We start from the raw sequence: 22,122 nt of genomic DNA, 5'->3' as shown, positions 1-22,122 counted from the left end.
ATTTATCTTCAATAAAAAGTAAATTTAAATTCCACCTTTTTACAAAAAACATATAAACGAAGACAGCTTATAGTACATAGAACATACATTTCATAATAGCACTTAAGACTTATATACCGCTTCACAGTGCTTTACAGATCTCTCTAAGCCAGTGTTTCTCAACCTTGACAATTTTAAGGCATGTGGACTTCAACTCCCAGAATTCCACAGCCAGCAGTGCTGGCTGTGGAATTCTGGGAGTTGAAGTCCACATGCCTTAAAATTGTCAAGGTTGAGAAACACTGCTCTAAGCGGTTTACAGAGTCAGCCTATTGTTTCCAACGGTCTGGGTCTTCATCGTATCTCACTGTATTTTCCTTTATTCAGGAAGGCTCCCTATGAACTGAAACGCGAAACCACGATTTCTTTCCATCGGACACCGCTAACTTAAGTCTGTTGCCGCACGATGCGGCAACGACAACCAATTTAAATAGCCTAAATATGATTCAAGTTCACAGAATCTAACCTGGCGCCTCCGGAAGGAGACCTCACCTGCAGAACCAGCATCCAGCGGGCTGCAGAAGGAGCAACCTCTAGGGCGCAGACGCTTCTGTTCACCGCCTCTCCGGCTTCACTTCCACAGGTCGCCGAATTCCTCCCCTTCCACCTCGCCTTCCTTCAGCTCCATTGTCTCAGTCCGTTTCTCACATTGCACGCCAAGCCGCGGCTGTTGTTATTCCGTTCCATGACGTCACTTCCGCCGAAGCGCACAGGAGACTCAGACACGGGGGGGGCGGCTCTGCTGCTACGATGACCTCATCTGGACTGCAAGCCTCCAGAAGGCCACGAGGGGGCAACACGCGGCAGCAGATACTAGACTTAGCTGTCTCCTTGCTGCCCTCTCTCCTGGAGGGTTGAAGCTCAGGAACAGTTCGAGACCCCGGGACAAGGGCTTAGTCTGCTTCGTCTCCACAACCTCTTCTTCTATCCCCCTGCTTCCTTGTATACGCAGTGGAGAAAATTTAAAACAATGCAACACCCTACACCAGGGGTAGGCAACCTTGGCTCTTTTATGACTCGTGGACTTCAACTCCCAGAATTCCTGAGCCAGCCATGCTGGCTCAGGAATTCTGGGAGTTGAAGTCCACGAGTCATAAAAGAGCCAAGGTTGCCTACCCCTGCCCTACACAAAGATTGGTTGACAACGGGCAGAAATTGCGAAGAGCTTCCCTCCGGCTTATTCTGCCCTCTTCTGGCGAAATCAAAAAAGAAGCGGAAAGAAGGGCGTGAGCCGACGCGAATGAAAAAAGCGCCCGCCCTCTGCCGGGCCGCCGCAGAAGTTAGAGAGGAGGCGCGGTATGATGACGTAGTTGCTGAGCCGCAACACTGTGCTGCGATGGCGGCTCCCTCGGTGGCAGCGTGAGCGTGAAGAACCGGAGGTCCCGGTAACTGCGGGCTGATTGTGGGGGGGGGGGGAATTCCCAGAGATGCGAAAACTCCCCAACCTCGAAACAAAATGGTTTCCTTCCCCTGGTTTAGTTCTTCCTTTTTTAGCCTCAATTCATCCTCTTTTCTCTAGTACTGGTAGGTAGACTGTAGCGTTTTAATGGCAGGAAGGCAAATCAGGAAGAGCCGCTTCTTTCCCCACCTTGTTGGGGAAGGAGTATTAGATTAGATCAGTGTTTCTGATCTAATCTAATACTCCTGATCTGCAGGAGTATTAGATTAGATCAGTGTTTCTCAACCTTGACAATTTTAAGGCATGTGGACTTCAACTCCCAGAATTCCACAGCCAGCATTGCTGGCTGTGGAATTCTGGGAGTTGAAGTCCACATGCCTTAAAATTGTCAAGGTTAAGAAACACTGGATTAGATTAACGCTTCCTTGCCTGCCTGCATTGTTAACAGCAGGCAGGTGGCCCTGGAAAGCCTCCAAGTGAAGTCTGAAAGCAGCGCTTTTCCACGTTTGCAATCATTGGTATTTGGGGCAATGTTGCTTCCGAAAAACGTTTCTTGGGGCAGTCTTCCACTGGCATTCATGCTATCAATGAATTCTAAAAGCAATTGCAATAAGAAAAAGTGCTCCATTTTATCTGTTACCAATCTGATTTCTTTTTAAATGGAAAACCGGGCGGCCGGAATTGAGCATAACCTGTATTGTCATAAACACAGTTTATGAAGTCTGACTATATCATTGAATCGGCTATAAATTATCAATTGCAATTTACTAGGTGTGCGATAGTTGACATTGAGACTTTTGCTCACATCCCTCTTCAGAGCTTGTAACTATTGACTTCAAGGAAAAAATATAAACCTTAAGTTGGCTGAGGAGCGTTTGAGCAGATTTTCTAGTTAGATTTTAAAAAATTGAATGGAAAAGAGTAACAGGATAACAGAGTTGGAGGTACCTTGGAGGTCTTGTAATCTAACACCCTGTTCAAGTAGGAAACCCTATCTCATTTCAGACAAATGGCTGTCCAATCTCTTCTTAGAAATAGAATTCTTGTTTAAGATGGAATAACAAATATATTGTGGATTATTGTAGAATTTTACCACCTCCCATTTCAAAATGAGTGAAACAGCCTAGTCCTCAACAGTAATTTGAATTCTAAGATTTATTCTATGCATTCATATTTTAGATAAAAGAAGATGGGAGAATTGTACCCTTATTTATTTTGCTATTTTAAACAATCTGTTTGCTTTTTATTTTAAAAGGTTGTATCTAGAAAATTCTAGCCTTATGAAGTTTACAGGTGGAAGATTACTTTCTGCTTCTGGAGAAATTTCTTTAAGAAACAATGGCAAATTACAAGCCAGTAATAGTTCAGACATTTCCAAAGCTTGGAGAAAAAATTACAAAGGATACTTTGTATTGGAAGAATTACAAGGTAATAACATAAACTGTAGCTAATTTTAGGAACTGAAACCGATATAGTCAATTCTTTGTAAATATTACCTGATTTGATTTTTTTTTTCATTGAAAAAAGAAAAATGCAAAATTTGTATATCACTTCTGCACTCTCCCATTCCTGAATGAACACTGATTTAACAAATCCTCAGTTTAGCTGACTTTAGAATTCGTGGACTAGATTCCATCCAAACATTTCTCACAAGTGCCAGACAAGTGGGTTGCATTAGAGTAGTTTGGACAAGATAGTTGAAGTTATGGTAATTTAGCCTACTTTTTACAAAACTACAGCAATTGTGCAAATTATGTTAATATAATGTTAATTTTTGACAGCCAGTTTGGTCTAGTGGTTAAGAAAACAGGCTAGAAATCAGGAGAGTGTGAGTTCCAATCCTGCCATAGGCATGAAAACTAGTTGGGTGATTCTCTTTCAGCCCACAAGGTCAGCCTTGGCTGTCAGTTCTTGTCTCAACCAATGGATGACTACTCAGTTGATCTGAAAAAAGTGGAGCTGGCACTTGCAGGAAAATGACAGGAAGAAAAATAAATAAATTTGCAAAATGAAAGTACTACACAAGTGAAGTAAATCATCATGAGTATCTATTTTCTTATTTTATGAAATTTGGGAGTAATTGACATTCTTTCCCCCCCAAATGAGCTATTAAAATGAAGTTTCACTGTACGTGAATGCATTTGATGTTGCAATGCTGTGAATAAAAATATTTCATTTTTAAACTTAAAGATTGTCACTTTTCTCTTTCAGTCTTTTATAAATATTTTTTCTAATAACATTGCCTTAAAAAGGATAATAATGTTTAACATTGTGCTACCTTTTTTCAGACTCCCATTCAGATAAAGGAATTCGGTGCAGTGAATAAAATAGACTTTTCTCCAGTTCCTCCGTATAATTATGCTGTCACAGCCTCATCAAGGGTAAGATTTAAGTTAAATTTTTGCTTTAAAATATCTACATTTTCTCACACTCTAATTCTACTTTGTATTGTAGTGAATTTCTGCAAATTAATTGGTGTACCATCCTATTTTTATTGTAGTAGAACAAATGTGCCCATTTGCTGAAACAGGCAAAACAATGCATAGGGAATTCAGTTCTATTATATGGAAAGGTCTTTAATAATTCTATAGTTTTTTTTCCTGGTGCATATTTTTACTTAAGTTGCTCCTTCCACTTACTTTAGTAGCAAGAGCAAAGAATTTCTTTTGTAGCCTGTAGGTTGCCTCATAGAACTATCTCCAAGTTGTTTGATTCTTCCCTCTGATATGCAGGTTGATGCACCAGCTCCCACCTCATCTTAATAATAATAATAATAATAATAATAATAATAATAATAATAATAATAATAATAATAATAATAATAAAGTTGGAAGAGATCTTGGAGGTCATCAAGTCCAACCCCCTGCTCAGGCCAGTTTCTTCTTAAAAACTTCCAGTGTTGGAGCATTCACTGCTTCTGGAGGCAGGTTGTTCCACTGGTTAATTGTTCTAACTGTCAGGAAGTTTCTCCTTAGTTCTAGGTTGTTTCTCTCTTTGATTATCTTGGTTTTCTGCTCTTTTTATCTTTATTTTTCATTGAAAAATTTTCATTGATTGCCAGGTCCCCTGAAAGTTTAGGTAGCCCCTCATTCTTCTTGGCTGCTTCACAATAGTTATCAGAAAGTTGGAACCACCATTTTCAGAATTTAATCTTTCAAGCTGCTGCTCACCAGAAGCATGACTGTCTCCTCATACACACACCTGTACTGCAAATCTTTCCCTTCCCTGGGATAATTTTCAACAGTTGCAGTGGAGACAGCAAATATTCACTCAATTGATTTACTCCTCAGAGGAGGTAAAATCATCCTCAGCCTTTTTGAGGAGCTCAGAGATCCACAGATAGAATGAGAGAATGATAGTTTCCTTCCCCTCAAGGGACTAATCAGTCATCCTCCACCACAGTAACAATTAGCTCCAAGAGCCTTAAGCTCATTAGTCCCCTTTTCATTCTGGCAGAACCATGTTAAAACTCTAAATTGGTTAATCTTACTGAAATTTTGTTCTAGGGAAAAGTTTTGTAGCCAGTTGTGGAAATCTGAATTAGTAGTTATCATTGGATTCATAAGTCATAACAAACTAGTTTGGTCAAGAAGAAAAACAAAGATTTTGTTTTGTTACCTAAGAAAAGGAACATGTACCATTCAGGATCCCTATGCTTATACTTGTGATACCAAACAATGGTTTATCAATAAATGTGAGTCTCTAGATATATCTGAAAGAGAACTGTTTCTTCAGAGAAGAGGTATTCTATGGATCATTGGTCTCAAACTCAAAATCATCATGATGACTATATGATGACAAGTTTATTAGTCCAAAGGCCGTAATAAGGGACCCTTTTCATATCTTTCTGCAAGTGTTTTGTTGTTAGTTGCGAAGTCGTGTCTGACCCATCGTGACCCCATGGACAACGTTCCTCCAGGCTTTCCTGTCCTCTACCATGTTCTGGAGTCCATTTAAGCTCATGCCTACTGCTTCAGTGACTCCATCCAGCTACCTCATTCTCTGTCGTCCCCTTCTATTGCCCTCAATCTTTCCCAGCATTAGGCCCTTCTCCAGTGAGTCCTTCCTTCTCATTAGGTGGCCAAAATACTTGAGTTTCAACTTCAGGATCTGGCCTTCTAAAGAGCAGTCAGGGTGCAAGTATATTGTGCACCAAAAATGAAGAAAATAAAAAGGATCATAGCAAGTTGTTAAACACATTTATTAAAGAAAGAAAACATTGCTACAAATCAGAGTTACCTTTTGGCCATTTCAAAAGCCACAGTAATGTCTGTGCAATCAAGATCAAAGTTATTGACTTTGATGTAGGGCATGTGGAGAATGATTCGTTTATCAACTGTGGCCATGAGCAGCAAGCTTTTGGCTTTTTCTAGTTTCATTCTGAATGAAAATTTGTGCATTATATCTTGTTTTAGATCCACATATATGGACGATATTCACAAGAGCCAATCAAAACATTTTCTCGCTTCAAAGATGTAGCTTATTGTGCTACCTATCGAGAGGATGGGCAGCTGCTTGTTGCTGGCAGTGAAGAGGGGAGAGTTCGGATCTTTGACATTGGTGGAAGAGCACCATTAAGGCAGTTTGAAGGCCACACCAAGTAAGTACGGGAACACGACTATAACTTGATTCATTGACTAATTGCTTCAATCTACAAATGTACTTTGGAGTAATTGCAATTTCAGATGTGAGAAAAATATATTTTGAAGCATTTGTTTTCTCAGTTAATGAACAAATGTGTTAATTATGTTGTAAATATAATATTTACAAGTAATAAGTTGTCATTGTTTTACCAACTGATGAGTCTATAGTAATGTCATTAGGCACAGTGCATTGATTTAAAAAATTCTTTGTGTGCAATTGTGATGTAAAATGCAGACTTTTGGCATACATTTTGCACATAATTATATGCTCACCTTTGCTCCCACAGATCTGATTTGTTTAATTGTGCTAGAAAACTTGATTATTAAATTTGGTTTTAATTAATATACTTGAAAATATTAACAACTTGAAAACATTCGATTATTGATCCAAGCAGAGTTTTCATAATTGTATGTTTTAAAAATATGACAAGAGTTTGTTTTTATGAATAATACAGAATTTTACAATATGAATTGTTGAATGCATTTAATTTACTAATTAAAGTTTAATTGGTATTTTAGTTGTTTATTTGCAGATCTTATAGGATGCACAAATCCAAACTAATTCTGACTGGCCTATAAGATGGCTTAGCATATCATGCTTTAACCCAGAATAACTGGATCATTATTGTTACCTTGATGGGTGAACCCAGCCATTTTATTTGTATTCGCTGTGTGAATTAGTGGACAGCTTTACCCCTATTTATAAAGATTATTTTCTTAGATGTTTAATATATTGTTCTCAACTCTTATGTTCATTTTTTAAAATGATAGATGATTTCAGATAACCTTTAAGTATCTCAGATAATCTTCAAATAATTCAGAAAACAGTGCTAATCAGTACTTTGAAATAGTAGAATACAGAAACCCTTTGAAGGGTTTGTATTGACTATAGCAAAAATTAGATGGCTTTATATTTGTTTTTTGTTGTTATGATTTATAGAGCAGTACGTGTTGTAGGATTTCTGTCTGATAAGTATCGAATAATGTCTGGAGCAGATGATTACACATCACGTGTTTGGGATGTTTCAACCTCATCTGAAATAGCATGCTATAAAGAGCACGCAGATTATGTAAGATGTGGCTGTACTAGTAAACTGAATGCAGATCTTTTTGTAACAGGTTCGTGATTTACCTTACATTTACTGGTGACCAAATGACTTCCTGAATTTTTTTTTCATTCCTCTACTATTACAATATTTTCCTAATTATAAATTTCCTAGTTATTTATTTTCAAATAGATTGATTTTCCTGATTCAGCTTGGTTTTTCTGCTCTATGTTTCATTTTTTTGGTTAGAATAATTTAATAATGATAGGTTGCTGATTTAAAAATTCTGCCAACATTTTGGAATCAGAACATGAAATCCTTAGATGGCATATTTGACCTTAGATTATAAGACAAGTTACGTTGAAAACTTGGTTATTGTTGAGTTTGTTTTATTCTTACAAATGTTTGTAAGACATTAGACGTTGTAAGACGGCCAATACAGATAATTCTTGACTTACAATCATTCATTTAGTGACTAGTTACAACAACACTGGAAAAAGTGGTTTTCACACTACTGTTGCAGCCTCCCCATGGTCACGTGATCATTCAGATGCTTGGCATTATTTATGACGGTTGCATTGTCTCAGGATCATGTGATCACCATTTGTAACCTGCCCAGCCAGCTTCTGACAAGCAAAGACAAGGGGGAAGCCAGATTCACTTAACAACAGCATGATTCACTTAACAACTGGCAAAAAATAATCAAATGAGGTGCAACTCAATAACTGCCTCGCTTAGCAACATAAATGTTGGGCTTAATTATTGTCGTAAGTCAAGGACTACTTGTAATCAGTTTGTCAGTTTTCCAAGCTGGCAGTTAGAAACAGGCACCTAAACTACAACAACCCCTGATCAAGACAAATAGGACAAGCTGCCACATAAAAAGCCAACCAACCCCACTCCTTTGTGTTAAAGCACTAATAAAGTTAGATTATGTTTTAGGTCTGAAGAAAAACATAGTTATGTGCTGTTCCTTCATGTGTTGTGAAGCTCTAAATCCTTCTGGGATATCTTCTAGGTTCCTACGACCATACGGTGAAAGTATATGATACACGGACAGACAAAAGCATTATGAGGATAGAACATGGGCAGCCAGTGGAGAGTGTTAATCTGTTTCCTTCTGAAGGTCTTCTTGTGACAGCAGGTATTTCTTTCCATTAGCAGTTTTTTTCCATCGCTCTTTGCCATCTTTGTTTTAAGCAAAACATCCTGTTTTTATTTCCGTATGCAAAAACTCTGTTGCCCAGTTTCTTTTTCTTTTTTAATTTGCATTACATAAGCATGGGCTCAAGTCTTAGTAAGCTGTGATTAGTGACCTGCAGTTGCTTAATGCACAATGGGATTTGCAAGCCTTTTCTCGGTTATAGTCTAGTTTCTTTTGCTCCACTCCAAGTGAAAGTCTGAATCTATTAAAAAAAGGGGGTGATTAATAGACTGGGAAGAGAAGTAAACTATGGAGATTGCCTTCCAAAAATGTATGTATAAAATACTATTTTTTAAAACTTTGCAGGTGGTCGCTACATTAAAATCTGGGATATCCTTAAAGGAGGCCAGTTGTTAGTGTCCTTGAGAAATCACCATAAAACTGTAACCTGTTTGTGTTTGAGTAGCTCTGGTCAGAGGCTGCTCTCGGGCTCCCTAGATCGGTTTGTATTTTTCAGCTTTTTCTATCAAGCTGCTTATGCTGTGTTAATTAATAGTTCTGGGCAACGAATGCATATTCAACTGCAAAATTGAAAACTGGACATATAATTTAAATACTGTGATGCGGACATATAATTTAAATACTGTCATGCACTTCTTCCATTTTCTGAAGACAAAGGTTAGACTTGCAAGTATACTGAATCTCAGAATCAGGGCTAGAGGTCTACTGATGTGGTTTTGGTGCCATCAATAGATTGCTGTCTTTCCATTAGCTGAGAGGAAATATGACCATTTTATTCATATATATCAACAAAGAAACTCATTCTCAGGAAAGGGTGCATAAAGCTACAACCGTACACAGAGATGTTTGTACGGCAATTACATACATCAGTAATGGGGATCACTTTTACAATTTTACAATTTAAGATAACTTTGAAATTATTTTTCATCCAAATTCCTGAAAGGCTGATAATGTCATGGCATGATGTAAAAAGCCTGGGGATATTCTTCAGTGTTTGGCTGGGAAGATTGGAGACTTTTTTTTGGGGGGGGGTTGTTTCGGGTATATTCAATCTTTCAAAGAAAAAAATATATAGTCTTGTCTGCTGGAGCAGTAGGAAAAGTAACCCTTCAGTTGAGGATATCAAATGATAGGATATCAGCAACTCTGTGTTATGCAATCCATTTTATTAAATACAGGTAGTCCTCGGCTTACAATCACAACTGAGCCCAAAATTTCCATTGCTAAGCAACAGTTAAGAGAGTTTTGCCTCATTTTGCAACCTTTCGTGCCACAGTTGTTAAGTGAATCACTGCAGCTGTTAAGTTGGTAACACGGTTGTTAAGTGAATCTGGCTTCCCCACTGACTTTGCTTGTCAGAAGTTTACAAATGGTGACCACATAATCCCAGGACACTGCAGCCGCCATGAATACCTGCCAGTTGCCAAGAGGCCAAATTTTGATCATGTGCCATGGGGAGGCTGCAATGGTTATGAATGTGAAAAACATCACTTTCATCAATGCCATTGTAACTTTGGTCACAAAATTAATGGTTGTAAGTCGAGAACTACCTATACTGACGAAATTACAGCAGAGAGCTGACTGTGGTATGGACATTTTCTTTTTTAGGCATGTGAAGATTTACAGTACAACTTCCTACAAAGTAGTGCACAGCTTTAACTATGAAGCATCAATTCTCAGTCTTGCATTAGCAGTAAGTAACATAATCTGGTGGGTATACAGATAATGGGCATTTGTATCTGTGTATTGTTCTAAGCCAAATGTGCTTGGTTTGCTTTTGGTTTAACGTGTGAACCCTGCCATTCTTTTATTTTGTAGGCCTTCAGATTTTTGTCAGTAAAAATGCTTATCAGTCTAATTTTTTGAGTATAAGGTACTGGATATAAAGACATTTATAAAAATAGATCTATTTCTATAAAAATAAAAGGCAGTTGTGCATGTGCCGTGCTTTTCCACTATATTCTTCCAATTTACTTGGCTGCCCATGCAAATCACATGCTGGCTGGCTAATAAAAAAGTAGAAGCAAAAACTTGCATATAAAATAACAATAAGACACCAGCTAAAAGTACTGAACTTCCCAGTCATTTCAACACAAAATCTGCAATCCAGGCTCCACTGATATCCTGACCCTAAAACCTGAGAAAAGATCCATATTTTTAACGCCTCCTAAAAGGCCAACAGCTGAAAGCCTAGGTGTCAAACAATTGTTGGCCTGGCAATAGCCAAATAATGTTGCTTGGAATATGTCTTCTCTGGGTTGACTTTTGAGTTCTTCTGGCCATTCTAGATCTTCTTTAGGCAGATTATTTAAGTCTGCTTTAAAAAAAAACCCCATAACTTTATCTCATGAAATATACTGTTACCACATCATGTTGGACTGTGTACTAACATAGTCTCCCTCAACCTGATGGCTCCAAATGTATTAGACTATAACTCTTGATTTCTGGATAATATAGTCAACACCCAAGCTGCTGGGAGTTCGGTAATGTAGTACAGCATATCTGGAGGGAATCAGTTAGGAAACATAACACAATTGTAAAGTCTTTACATTAGTTTGTTGGTACATAAGGACATGAGGAATGTTTTTAAAAAGGGCTCTGTCAAGAGTGTTACCTCATTGTTTATTAATTAAGCTTTAGGGCCAAAGATAAGGGATTCAATGCATATTTAAGAAGTTAGCTACCTTGGATTGACTACATTTTAAGTATATGCACAAATAACTGAACAAAGCAAATAAAAGAGTTTTACTGAGGTATAAGCTCCCTTGAACACAATGGAATATATGGATAGAATAGTTGGGCTAAAAAACTTGGTTGGGTTTAACCTCCTAAGCCTGGTAATTTATTATAGTTGTATTTGATTAAAATATTTCAGTCTTTGTAGAATGCCTCTTCATATATAATATTAGGAGTTAGTTTCTGTTTTTGTAAAATTAATACCATTGAACTAAATATATGGATTAAACCAACTTTGTGTTTTCCTTTATAGCCTGAGGATGAAGCTTTGGTTGTAGGCATGACAAATGGCATATTGAATGTTAAACATCGGAAGCATGAAGGAGAAAAAGAAGTTTTGCATCGGAGAAGACCTGCATACAGAACCTTTGTGAAAGGAAAAAATTATCTACCAAAGCAGGTATGCAGAAAATCCTATTTTTTGTTAGTCAATGGCATGAAAAACTAAAAATATGAGGGGTAAAATTAGGTTACATTTCACCGGATATTAACACTAACACAAATGGGACCAGGTTGGAAAAGCTAATGTAGGGTAAGCAAGAACAAAAACAAATATGCTGCTGGTTAACTGGATACTAAACTTCAGCATTTAAAATACAAAAGTGGCAGGTGGCAAACTTGATGATAGAAGAAATCAAGTTGTAACCATATTTGTTCAAAGCTAAGTGAACAAAGTTTGTCAGGTCTATAGAACAGTCTGTTGTCTATTGAGACTATGTCTCACTGAATTAATTGGATCTGCTTTATCATGTAAAAGAATCTGTTTTATTTATATAATAATTATCCTGCCTCGCCTTGTAATGCATAGATGACAGTTTAAATCAGTGAAGAATTAAAATATAAAATTGATGCAAAGGCATGGATATTTGAAATACTTAACAAAGGTTTGTGGTGGTGTTTACACCAGGGAAGGTGCCAAGGTGGGAATTTCAAAGTTTACTTATGGTCAGTGAGGATACCTTTTCTCTTGACTTACTCAAATGAGCTCTACCATTGCTGGGACACAGAAGAACATTTCTCCTTGTTTGTATGGGCTGGGCAGGGAGTAGTCCAAAAGCTATTTGGATTGTAATGATACTGTTTAAGATCATTGCCTAAAATTACCTAGTCAGGTGAGAACCCAGAAATCAGTACCCCCTTTTTTCCATGATGTGAGCACGAAGCAGTGGACTGTGTAAACAAGAATCCTGCAAGAACAAACTGTGTCTGCTTATAGATTCCTTTTAGCAGAGGAGATTAATTAAAACAAGAAATAAATGAAGCCAAAACAGGATTATTTTTTTTTACCACTCATGTTATTGACTGTCCTCTGACTCTTTCCCTGTCATTAGGAAGATTTATTTGTCAGCAAGCCTGTGAAGAACTATTTGAAGAAATATGACAAGTTCCTGCGAACTTTTCAGGTTTCCAAGGCTCTGGATGCAGTACTTCAAGTAAGATGATATTACTTGAACCATCTGCTTTATTTTTTTTAATACACTGCAGTGGATCTGATCAATATTTTCCTAAATATAAGCTTTCTGCTATATATGCAATAACATTGGTAGTATTGTTAATACTGGGAAATACCAAATGTAATGTTAAAAAGTATTGGAGAAATCCTCGGTAGGTTTTATGTGAAGAAATAGGAAGGATTAGGAAAACAAAGGGATCACCTTGTTTTGAGTATTACTTGTTTAACTAGAATCTCTTTATATTTTAGTAGAATTTTACAAAGTTCTGATCACATTGTAAGTTGCAGTATTTCAGGATTACAGATGGTCCCAAGGTTCACAAACATCCTCTTACTGCTGTTTTACACTTTAATTCCTAAAGTAGCAAAGTGGTTTTAGATCGGTAAAAGATGCTGCTAAAAGCATTTCAGGTTTTCAGATTTGGTTTATGTCTTCTAAAGCAGGGGTTCTCAACCTTGGCAACTTTAAGACTTGTGGACTTCAACTCCCAGAATTCCTCAGCCAGCAAAGCTGGCTGAGGAATTCTGGGAGTTGAAGTCCACAAGTCTTAAAGTTGCCAAGGTTGAGAACCCCTGTTCTAAAGGAAAATAAAAGCTTTTTCCTCTGTAATGAATATTTCCGGAAAATTTCCATCTTTAAACAGACCAAACCTTTAATCCACATTATGGGGAACTGAGCCTGGCCTGGAGACTGGACTTAGTTGCCCACTGCTCTTGCAGAGTGAAAAGTAATAGGTTAAGTTCTCCCTCCAAAGGACCATCATAGACAGTATCACTTCGGCCTGTGAAAGGAGGCGAGGGCCATTGCTTTCCATCTCTTGCATGGACAAAGGCCGTTGGTAGAGAACCATCTTTTCCCACCTTTCACATCATGGAAGGCTTTTGACTGCAGCAGGAGACAAAGTAGTGAAAGATGGACATGGTTCTCACCTCAGGTCTTTCCTTCCTGAGAACAGTAATGAGTAGCTAAAACAGAGCTGTGTTTGAAGGCAGATCACACAATTATGCCAGAGAGGAGAAGGTTGGTTGAGGAAAGTACTGAGACTTACTTGAGGCCATGTAGGCCAGATTAGATTTGGTTGGAGCCAGGCAGTTAAGTGGTTTTCCCACTCAGGTTGGCAAGTGCTCTGTAGGATTCCATTTTGCGGCCTTTCCTTCTTGGAGAAGCCACATTTTGAATTAGGTACCATTTGTGTGCAAATCGTATACTGTGCCGCTGACCTGGAACCTCTCCCCACTTCAGGTTCTTATATCAGCATGTAAGTATTTTTTAGGGAAAAGTGGAACTAAAATATTTTTGTATACTTTTTATATTTAGTTCCTAAAGTTTAGTTTTATATTTAGTCATAGGAAATGTTTACCTGCTTTTCATCATTAAATGTGAAAGTGGGATGAGCCATTTTTAAAACATAATTTATTCATATAAGAAAGCAAAATACATGATTACCTTGGCCTAGAAATAACTGTAAATTAAATTATGTTGGTTTGGAAAACAAAAAAAAGTGTTTCATTAATGATCCTTGAACAGCTCCTTGCAATCAAGACCCTTAACAGATGTGTCCTTGGCACAGCAGTTAGACAAGATTGCAGCAAGCTGCTCTGTGAATGGCTCTTAAATGTAAACTGTTACATTCTGAATTAACTCATTTTTCTTTAGGTATTGGAATACGTTTGGGTTGCTGAAATGCTTGAGAACATTTTATTGTAAAAATGTGTTCTTGAATGCTTTCTACTTCTAGGGCCCTGAAAAAAAGAATCCACCTGAAGTTACAGTTGCTGTCATGCAAGAATTAAACCGCAGAGGAACCCTGAAAAATGCACTTGCTGGGCGGGATGAAAAGCAGCTCAGTGTCCTACTTTCTTTCTTAATAAGGTAATTACCAGGTTAGTTGTCAAAGGCAACTAGTAATCCAAATTGGGATAAATTGCCTGGGGTGTTCTACTTTTAGAATGATGGGGGTTTTCAAATTCTTTTTTAAAAGTTTGGATGAGTTTTATTGGATCAAAGGGGATGGAGAAATACCAGAATGTGAAAGAACTTAATACAATAATGCACTACAGTCTGATTTAAAATCACAGTTAAAATACAGAGTCTCAGCCTGAGTGCCCATAACATTTAAACAATTATTACAAATCAGCTAAATATTACTCTGCATGAAGAAATAATACTTAAACCATCTTCATGGGTAGCATCTTGATCCCAGGCTATAATTCTGGTTACAGGGAGCAAATGCTAGGTGGAAAAAAGCTCCTAACCACGTATCTTGGATGTTTTTTTCCTGATAGGGAAGAACCAAGATTCCTTTCTTTTTCCAGTAGGTCATTAAAAGTGAAAGAAGTGAGTGTGATAGGAAGTTTAACATCTGGCTATTAATTAAATTTGCAGAAATGTGACTGATGCAAGATATGCTCCTGTACTGATAAATGTTGCAGAAATGATTATAGGTAAGTTCATATACCAAATAACATGAATAAAGTTGACATTTACCCAGATATGTCATAACTGCATGCATTTAGTTGCTAATGAAAGAATACAATCCACAAATAAGCATAGGGGCAGTAGCTAGATTTCAATGGGAAGTTGAGTCTTGCATATAAGGAGGTTCCAGATTCATTTACTGGATCTCCATAAGGCTAGGAAAGCCTTACCATGTAGTTAATTGTTTCTCAGCCATGGCAGCTTGAAGATGTGTGGACTTCTACTCCTAGAATTTTCCAGCCAGCATTTAATTCCATTCACCCACTTATCTCCCCACATCTGCCCTGCACTCTGCTGTTGCCTACCCCTGCCGCCCCTAGGTAGCCTTTGCTGTTTTCCTGCTGCTGAGATGTGCCTGGCTGATGGTGATGGCAGCAGAATGCAGGGTGGCCAAAAGAGCAGAATTGAAGAAAAGACAGGCATGGCCAGGCAAGTGAAGCATGAAGTCCTTGCCCAACAACTGCAACCAGGACTACTGGAACTGTTGTTGCTAAGCAGTGTGGTCATGTGATGTTTCACCTAAGGACTGCTTTACTTGCTAATGGAAATTGTGATCCCAATGAGGGTCATTAAGTGAGGACTACCTGTTCCTTTCTATTTGTCATGTAAAAACTATTGAGTATAGAGACTTGAGAGCCAATTTGGTGTAGAGGTTAAGGCTAGAAACTGGGAGACCCTGAGTCACAAAGTCTACTGGTTGACCTTGGGCCAGTCATTTTTTTCTCAACCTGGGAAAAGAGGCAATGGCAAACCACTTCTGAAAAACCTTTCCAAGAAAACTGCAGGGACATGTCCCCAGCAGTCTCTGAGAATCAGACATGATTGAATGGAAGAAAAAAAGAGAGACGTGAGTAAGAACAATTCTTCCTAAACTTCAGTGCATATAATTGTACATAGATAACTCTCGCTCACTCACTCAGTCAGTAAACATACTTTTCTACTTTTTTAAAAATTGAATCTGTGATCAGAAATATTTAATTCTGCAACTTCCTGAATTTATATCCCCCCCAAAATAAAATCCTGGAAAAAAGCTGTGGCAAACCACTTCCATATTGTTACAAAGGAAATTGCATAATCAGATCCATGAAGTCACTAGGGGTTGAACTTCAAGGCATCTTGACTTTTTAGGATCCAAGATAGGGATGATGGTGGCTCAAGAAGGCTCATGGATAACTTTGTGCCTCTTTGTTGCCTTGTTTCTCAAACTGGTACTGGTGTTTTCCCAGCTATTATTTTCAGTTAGTGAAATGGCAAAAAGGAATTTCATCATGTGCTCCAACTGCTCCATCCTCTTCTATAGTGACAAGACTTTGGCTACCAAATTATTTTCTTGTTTATATCCTGCTTAAAATTGTTCTAGAAAAGAGGCAGTTGGGACTTCTTAGTATGTCTTTATTCTCATAAAGCACATAAATTCCACTAACGTGTATCTTTTCTTTTCCAGATATATATATGCCTGTGATTGGACAATCCTCAGTTATTGATAAGCAGTTTCTGAAACTTCAAAATCTTGTAGAGAAAGAGATTGATTATCAAGAGGAATTGCTAGAAGTTTTGGGAATGATGGATGCACTGTTTGCTACCATGACAAGAAAAAAATACAGTCCCATGGATGAGAAAAAAACTGTTGAGCTATAGAAAGTACTGGATCTGTGCTGAGAAATTTCACCAATGAAATCTTTGCATTTAGCTCTTATTTGCACCCAAAAATAAACATTACTTCTGACTGGAGAGTGACACATCTTCTGAAATATTTTAATGCAGCAAGGGTGGATTTTTAAATTCAAATGCTATTTAAATATCTTTTTATTTATGCAAATTCATTAGGCTTTCTCGTTTAGATTATTCAAATATTTTTTTAATCATTAAATTGTCAGCTGCTAAGGTAGAAATAAATGCTAGAACTTGAAGAAAACTGTATAATATCTTATTTACAAGCTCTCTCGTGGGACCATTTGTATTTAACCAGGTCTGCTTTCATTTGGGAAAACCAAGCCTTTGGAGATCTTTCTGTGCCAACCTCCAACAAAATTATTTCTATAAAAATATTCTGTATATGTATAGTATCTAAGGATGCTTATGCTAAATATTTTAAAATTTTAAATTCTAAGAATTTATCATAAACATGTACTTTCTGTTGGTATTTCAGCAGATGAAAATAAATAACAGTTGGCTATATAGTATCTTTTTCCTCCTTCACATAATATGAATAAGAGCATGTTGTCAGCCAACAACTAGGATTATTTAGAAATCTAATTCAAGTAGCAAATTATTCTTGGAGAGTGTGGGATTGTCTGATTATTATTTCTAATTGCCAAGAATGCATGTTTAAACTATCACTGATAGACTATGTGTCATCAAGTAGTATTGTCTCTTAGTGATCATATGTTTCCAGCCTAGTACTTTAAGCCTTTCAATGGTGCACTCATTGCTACTATGATTGAGTCCATCCATTCTGCTGCTGGTCATCCTGGTTTTTTTTCTTTCCTTCCATCTTTCCCAGCTTTATATAGTTCTCAAGAAAGCTAAGCCTTTGTATAATGATAATATGACCCTGAACATCTGTGCTTCAAGTGAAAATTGGATTAATTTGTTGAATAATCCATTTGTATTCTTGGCTATACATGGTATTTTCAGGAGTCTTCCCCTGATGTCAAAGTTCAAAATCATCAATATGCTTTCCATCTTGCTTCTTAAAAGTACAACTTTCCCCTTCCATAAATTGTCACAAGAAAACCTTCACTGCTACTTAACCAAGTTAAATAACTAAGGGAAAAGCTTTGTCTCATAGAATCATAGGGTTGAAAGGGATCTTGGAGGTCTTGTAGTCCAACCCCTATCCAAAGGGAGCAATGGAGCACCCACAATTCTGGGAGGCAAACTGTTCCCTTGCTTAATAGTTCTCATTACTAGGAATTCTTTTATTTCCAAGTTGGATCTCCCTCTGACAAGCTTCCATCCATTGTTTTTTATCCTACCATCAAATGCTATGGAAAATAAATCAATACCCTCTTCCCTCTGGCAGCCCTTCAAGTATTGGCAGACTGCATCGTATGTCCCTTCAATCTTTGTTAAGCTAAACAAACCTAGTTCCTTTAGTCTCACTCCTTTGTTTCACTGTATTTCATTCATATTGTGTTTTTTTGACCTGAGTATAGTTTTTGCATGAAAACAAGATATTCTGGAATTCCCATTTCTCTAAAGACGCTTTATAGTTTGACATGGTTGAACAGTTGAACACCTTTCTGTAATCAGTGAAGCACATACTAATTTTTTAATATTCTTTATTTTTTTTAAATTTATCCAGTATATTTCAGTATAATGTTTCTTATTCTCCAGCTTTTCTAAAGCCATCTTGAAGATTTAGCATCTCCTTTTCCATGTAGGGCTCTAATTTGTGTTAGATGATCCTAAACATTATTTGCCTATCATTGTAATTTAAGGATATTGTGCAACGGTTTGCATATTCTGTTAACTCTTTTTTTATTGGTATGATATTGGATATTGATATGTCTCTCAAACTACTGACTAATGCATCATTCTCTAGCTTCATTAGCATAGTTTGGTTAGAACCTTTACAAATTTTTCTTTTGCTGCCTGACAGATTTCTGGACATACTCCATCTATTCCTGTAGCTTTTTCATATAGTAATGACTGAGAGATGATTTCACTTTATCTTCTAATGGTAGAGGATCTTGGTAAGGTATATCTTCCAAGGGATCCTACTGTACATAATTTTTATAGGATTGATTCAAAGAACATCAAATATGTTCATTGGCATCGTTTAGTAAAGAGATTGAGGTTGGAACATTTTTATGGGCTCAAGAGATCTTTTGGAAAGGTTGCCTTGATATCCTTATCTTTTGGTGTTTACAGATATTATACTACTACTTGTCTCTTTTAACAGCTCTCTGAAATTTTGTTAAGTTTCTTCTGGAGACGTTTGTCTTTCTTGGCTTTGGCTTTTCTTAGCAATTTCAACCAATTGTTATGACATCCAGTTTGCTTTCTTCTGGTTTTTTTTTTCTTTTTGTCTTTGGCAGTCTCCTTTCAAATTCACTCATAACAATATATTTGATTCATTGCAAAGGTTTTTTTTTTGTTTCCCTATCAGTAAGGTTAAAGACTTTACTGCAGTTCTTGATGTTCCCCTTGAAAATGGTGGTATGTGTTCAAGATCATACTATAGAAATTGGTTGATCAATCTCTAACCAAATCTTGCTTGTATGCTCTCTTTCAGATTAAATACGATCATAAAATTCATAAAGTTCTTCTAATTCTGCATCACAATGCAAGTGGTTGGAACACAAACTTGGATAATCTGTGAAGTCTAATTTATATTCACTATTGTATTGTATTCATATACTGTTCTTGCTGTATCTTTATTTTCCTTGATTATGAAAGCAATTTCTTCTTTGAGCTTTGAGTAGGAAACAGTATAATATTCTGACTGCATATATTCAGTTGTGCATTTCAATTCACTTATGCCTGATATGTCAACATGGGCTCAATTTATGTAATCTTTTATGGTTTCATTTCATTTCACTTCTTACAGTCCATCTACCTACTCTAATTCTATCTAACTATCTTCAGATTTTATTTTTCGGTTAAGGCAACATCAGCAAGTAGTTGTGTTATATACTTTAGTCATGTCCTAAATCATTATTGATAATCTTAAATATCATCAGCAATTCTTCCAATACCATGTTGGGTACCTTCTGACATGACAGGTTCAGCATTATGTCATCAGTTACTTTATATTGACTACTTATCACTCTTGATAGAATTATAGGTAGTCCTCTATTTGCAACAGTTCATTTAGTGACCTTTTGAAGTTACAACGGCACTGAAAAATGTGACTTATGACTGTTTTTCACAGTTACAACCTTTGCAGCATACCCATGATCATGTGATCAAAATTCAGATGCTTGGCAACTGGTTCATAGTTATGATCACTGTTCTGTCCCAAGGCCATGTGATCTTTTGTGACCTGACAAGCAAAGTCAATAGGAAAGCCAAATTCACTTAACATGTTACTAATCAACCGCATTGATTCACTTAACAACTGTGGCAAGAAAGGTCGTAAAATGGGGCAAAACTCACTTAACAAATGTCTCACTTAGAAACTGAAATTCTGGGGTCAATTGTGGTCTTACGTAGAGGATTACTTGTACCAGAGTGGTTTACCATTGACGTCTCCCATGCGGTATGAAATTAGGCTTTTGCCATTGACATTAAAGTAATCATCTGCCTCAAAGATCTTTTTATATCATTCTTGCCCAATATAGATGACTGCTGAGGAGACCTTAATGCCTAAGGCAGGGGTAGGCAACCTCGGCTCTTTTATGACTCATGGACTTCAACTGCCAGAATTCCCGAGTCAGCATAGCTGACTCGGGAATTCTGGGAGTTGAAGTCCATGAGTCATAAAAGAGCCGAAGTTGCCTACCCCTGGCCTAAGGTAACCCTGTGGGGATTATATAATCTCAGCATCCTTTGCTCGTCCTTTCCAGGAACATAGCACCACCATAAAGAGACAGCCCAGCAGGATTTGAGGGTACCCATTTTTATACTGCGCTTCAAATTAGTAACTTTAGAATTATAGGGCTGGAGATACTTGTTTAGTAAATAAGAATACTTACTAGGTCAGAATGCTGACTATCCGTTAATTGAATTTCTAAAAATCTAAAATTGCAGACCATCTTTCATCAACCTGGTCATTTGCAGAGGTGTTGGTCATAATGGCTCTGACTAATGAGAACTGTTGTCCAAAATATTTATTATGTACCAGTTTATTATCCAGATTAAGCTATTCTGTATGCTGTGACCTAGTAATTCTACTCAAAACACTTTAAGATGTGCTATATTTTAAATTGACAAAAAACAAAACACAATCTTCAACAGGTAATACAGAGGTACATTTATATAGATGCAGTGGTCAGTACATAATTTGAGCAGGATAAAGGGCCAAATGTAATACAGCTCAATGGACAATCACGTCCGAAGGATTTTGCTTATTTGCTACCATCCTTGTAAATGGAAAAAATGAAGTTTACACCCTTGTAGACAAGAATTCTGCTGTAACAGAATATTCACAGCTAAGTATGCAGTGTTGCTTTCTGCTGCCAGTAACCTGATGACAGCTACTGCAATGATAAATTCCATTTTAAGATGAGTTTGTGTTTGACTCTATCCTGTTACAGCCCCAACAGCAACCTTACGATATTTATTTTCATTGAATTTATTGAATGTTGAATTTATTCAATATTAACTCACAAAATCTTTCCTTGCATTAAAGTATGAAAAGAAATGTCAGGAGATTGGTTAGTCTTTTTCTTTTTTTCCCCTTCTCCCCCTGCACTGCAGAGTCACACAGACATGGTCATGAAACACAACCCACACAGTTTCAGTGAAAGATAAGAAATACAAGATCCCTCCAGGGTCACTGGGAACGCTGGCGGGCCCAGTGCTGCAGCTTCGGAATGAAATAAGCAAACAAAAGTTTTGTAATTTACTGTACACTTTCATGCTCTGAATAGCTGTTTGGAGAAGTTATATATATTTTGCTGAAATATTTTTACTTGTTGAACAAATATTATGACTCACAAGGTTTATTGCTTTCCTCATGAGACAATATTGTCGGTGGACAGAGAGTCCACCTGACAAAAACAGGACACTGAATACCCTGAAACTAGAAATTGACCAAAAAAATGTTACAAGAGCCTTATTTCTTAACAAAGTCATCCCACTACTTCCGGTATTTTAAACAGACATCTATTGTTTAACTTTGGTGGTATTCATACTGATTTATTTAAATGCAATTGATTAATGTGTTTTACTATAGTCCAAGGACTGGTGACTGAATTACTTTTGAGTGAGATCTGCTATTCCTTCACCCTTCTTTATGATACATTTAACAAGCTAAAGTTATATAAATAATGGCTCAACTAATCTAAAAAGGTGTATAATTTAAGATTTGCTCCCCCTGTTATCTTCTTGAAAGCAATCTTCATATACAGTGAACATAAAAAATCTATGCTGTTAAAATGCCAGGTTTTTGAAATGTAAAAAATCAAAGATAAAGCACTTCAGAATTTTTCCATTATTAAGATAAGACATAAGCTGTATAGTTCAATTGAAAAACAAAATAAAATCTTTTAGG

General features: G+C 37.0%; 2 protein-coding genes across 2 annotated transcripts in view; one reads left to right on the top strand and one right to left on the bottom strand.

Moving 5' to 3' along the window:
* ANKRA2 (ankyrin repeat family A member 2) overlaps positions 1-727 on the bottom strand; it is a 12,539-nt gene extending 11,812 nt beyond the window's left edge. The window contains exon 1 of the mRNA XM_015819424.1: positions 532-727. The gene's annotated coding sequence lies outside the window, so the exon portion shown is untranslated. The remainder of the gene's footprint in view (positions 1-531) is intronic.
* Positions 728-1,327: 600 nt separating this feature from the next.
* Positions 1,328-17,126, top strand: UTP15 (UTP15 small subunit processome component). The gene is made up of 13 exons (XM_015819423.1): positions 1,328-1,424; positions 2,694-2,866; positions 3,727-3,819; positions 5,854-6,038; positions 7,022-7,200; positions 8,146-8,271; positions 8,638-8,773; positions 9,901-9,985; positions 11,282-11,428; positions 12,360-12,461; positions 14,221-14,354; positions 14,868-14,926; positions 16,405-17,126. Exons 2-13 carry the CDS (start codon positions 2,777-2,779, stop codon positions 16,596-16,598), a joined length of 1,530 nt encoding a protein of 509 aa, XP_015674909.1. The 5' UTR covers positions 1,328-1,424; positions 2,694-2,776; the 3' UTR covers positions 16,599-17,126.
* Positions 17,127-22,122: the final 4,996 nt, after the last annotated feature.

Source organism: Protobothrops mucrosquamatus, unplaced genomic scaffold, assembly GCF_001527695.2.
Source record: "Protobothrops mucrosquamatus isolate PMUCROS unplaced genomic scaffold, P.Mucros_1.0 scaffold919, whole genome shotgun sequence".
NCBI classification, from domain to species: domain Eukaryota; kingdom Metazoa; phylum Chordata; class Lepidosauria; order Squamata; family Viperidae; genus Protobothrops; species Protobothrops mucrosquamatus.
This window is presented reverse-complemented; position numbering and strand designations above follow the sequence as displayed.

Coding starts and splice junctions, on each gene's coding strand:
- UTP15 (XM_015819423.1), top strand. CDS start 2,777: ATGGCAAATTACAAGCCAGTAATAGTTCAGACATTTCCAAAGCTTGGA. Junction 11,429..12,359: donor AAAATTATCTACCAAAGCAG/GTATGCAGAAAA, acceptor CCCTGTCATTAG/GAAGATTTATTTGTCAGCAA. Junction 12,462..14,220: donor CTCTGGATGCAGTACTTCAA/GTAAGATGATAT, acceptor TTCTACTTCTAG/GGCCCTGAAAAAAAGAATCC.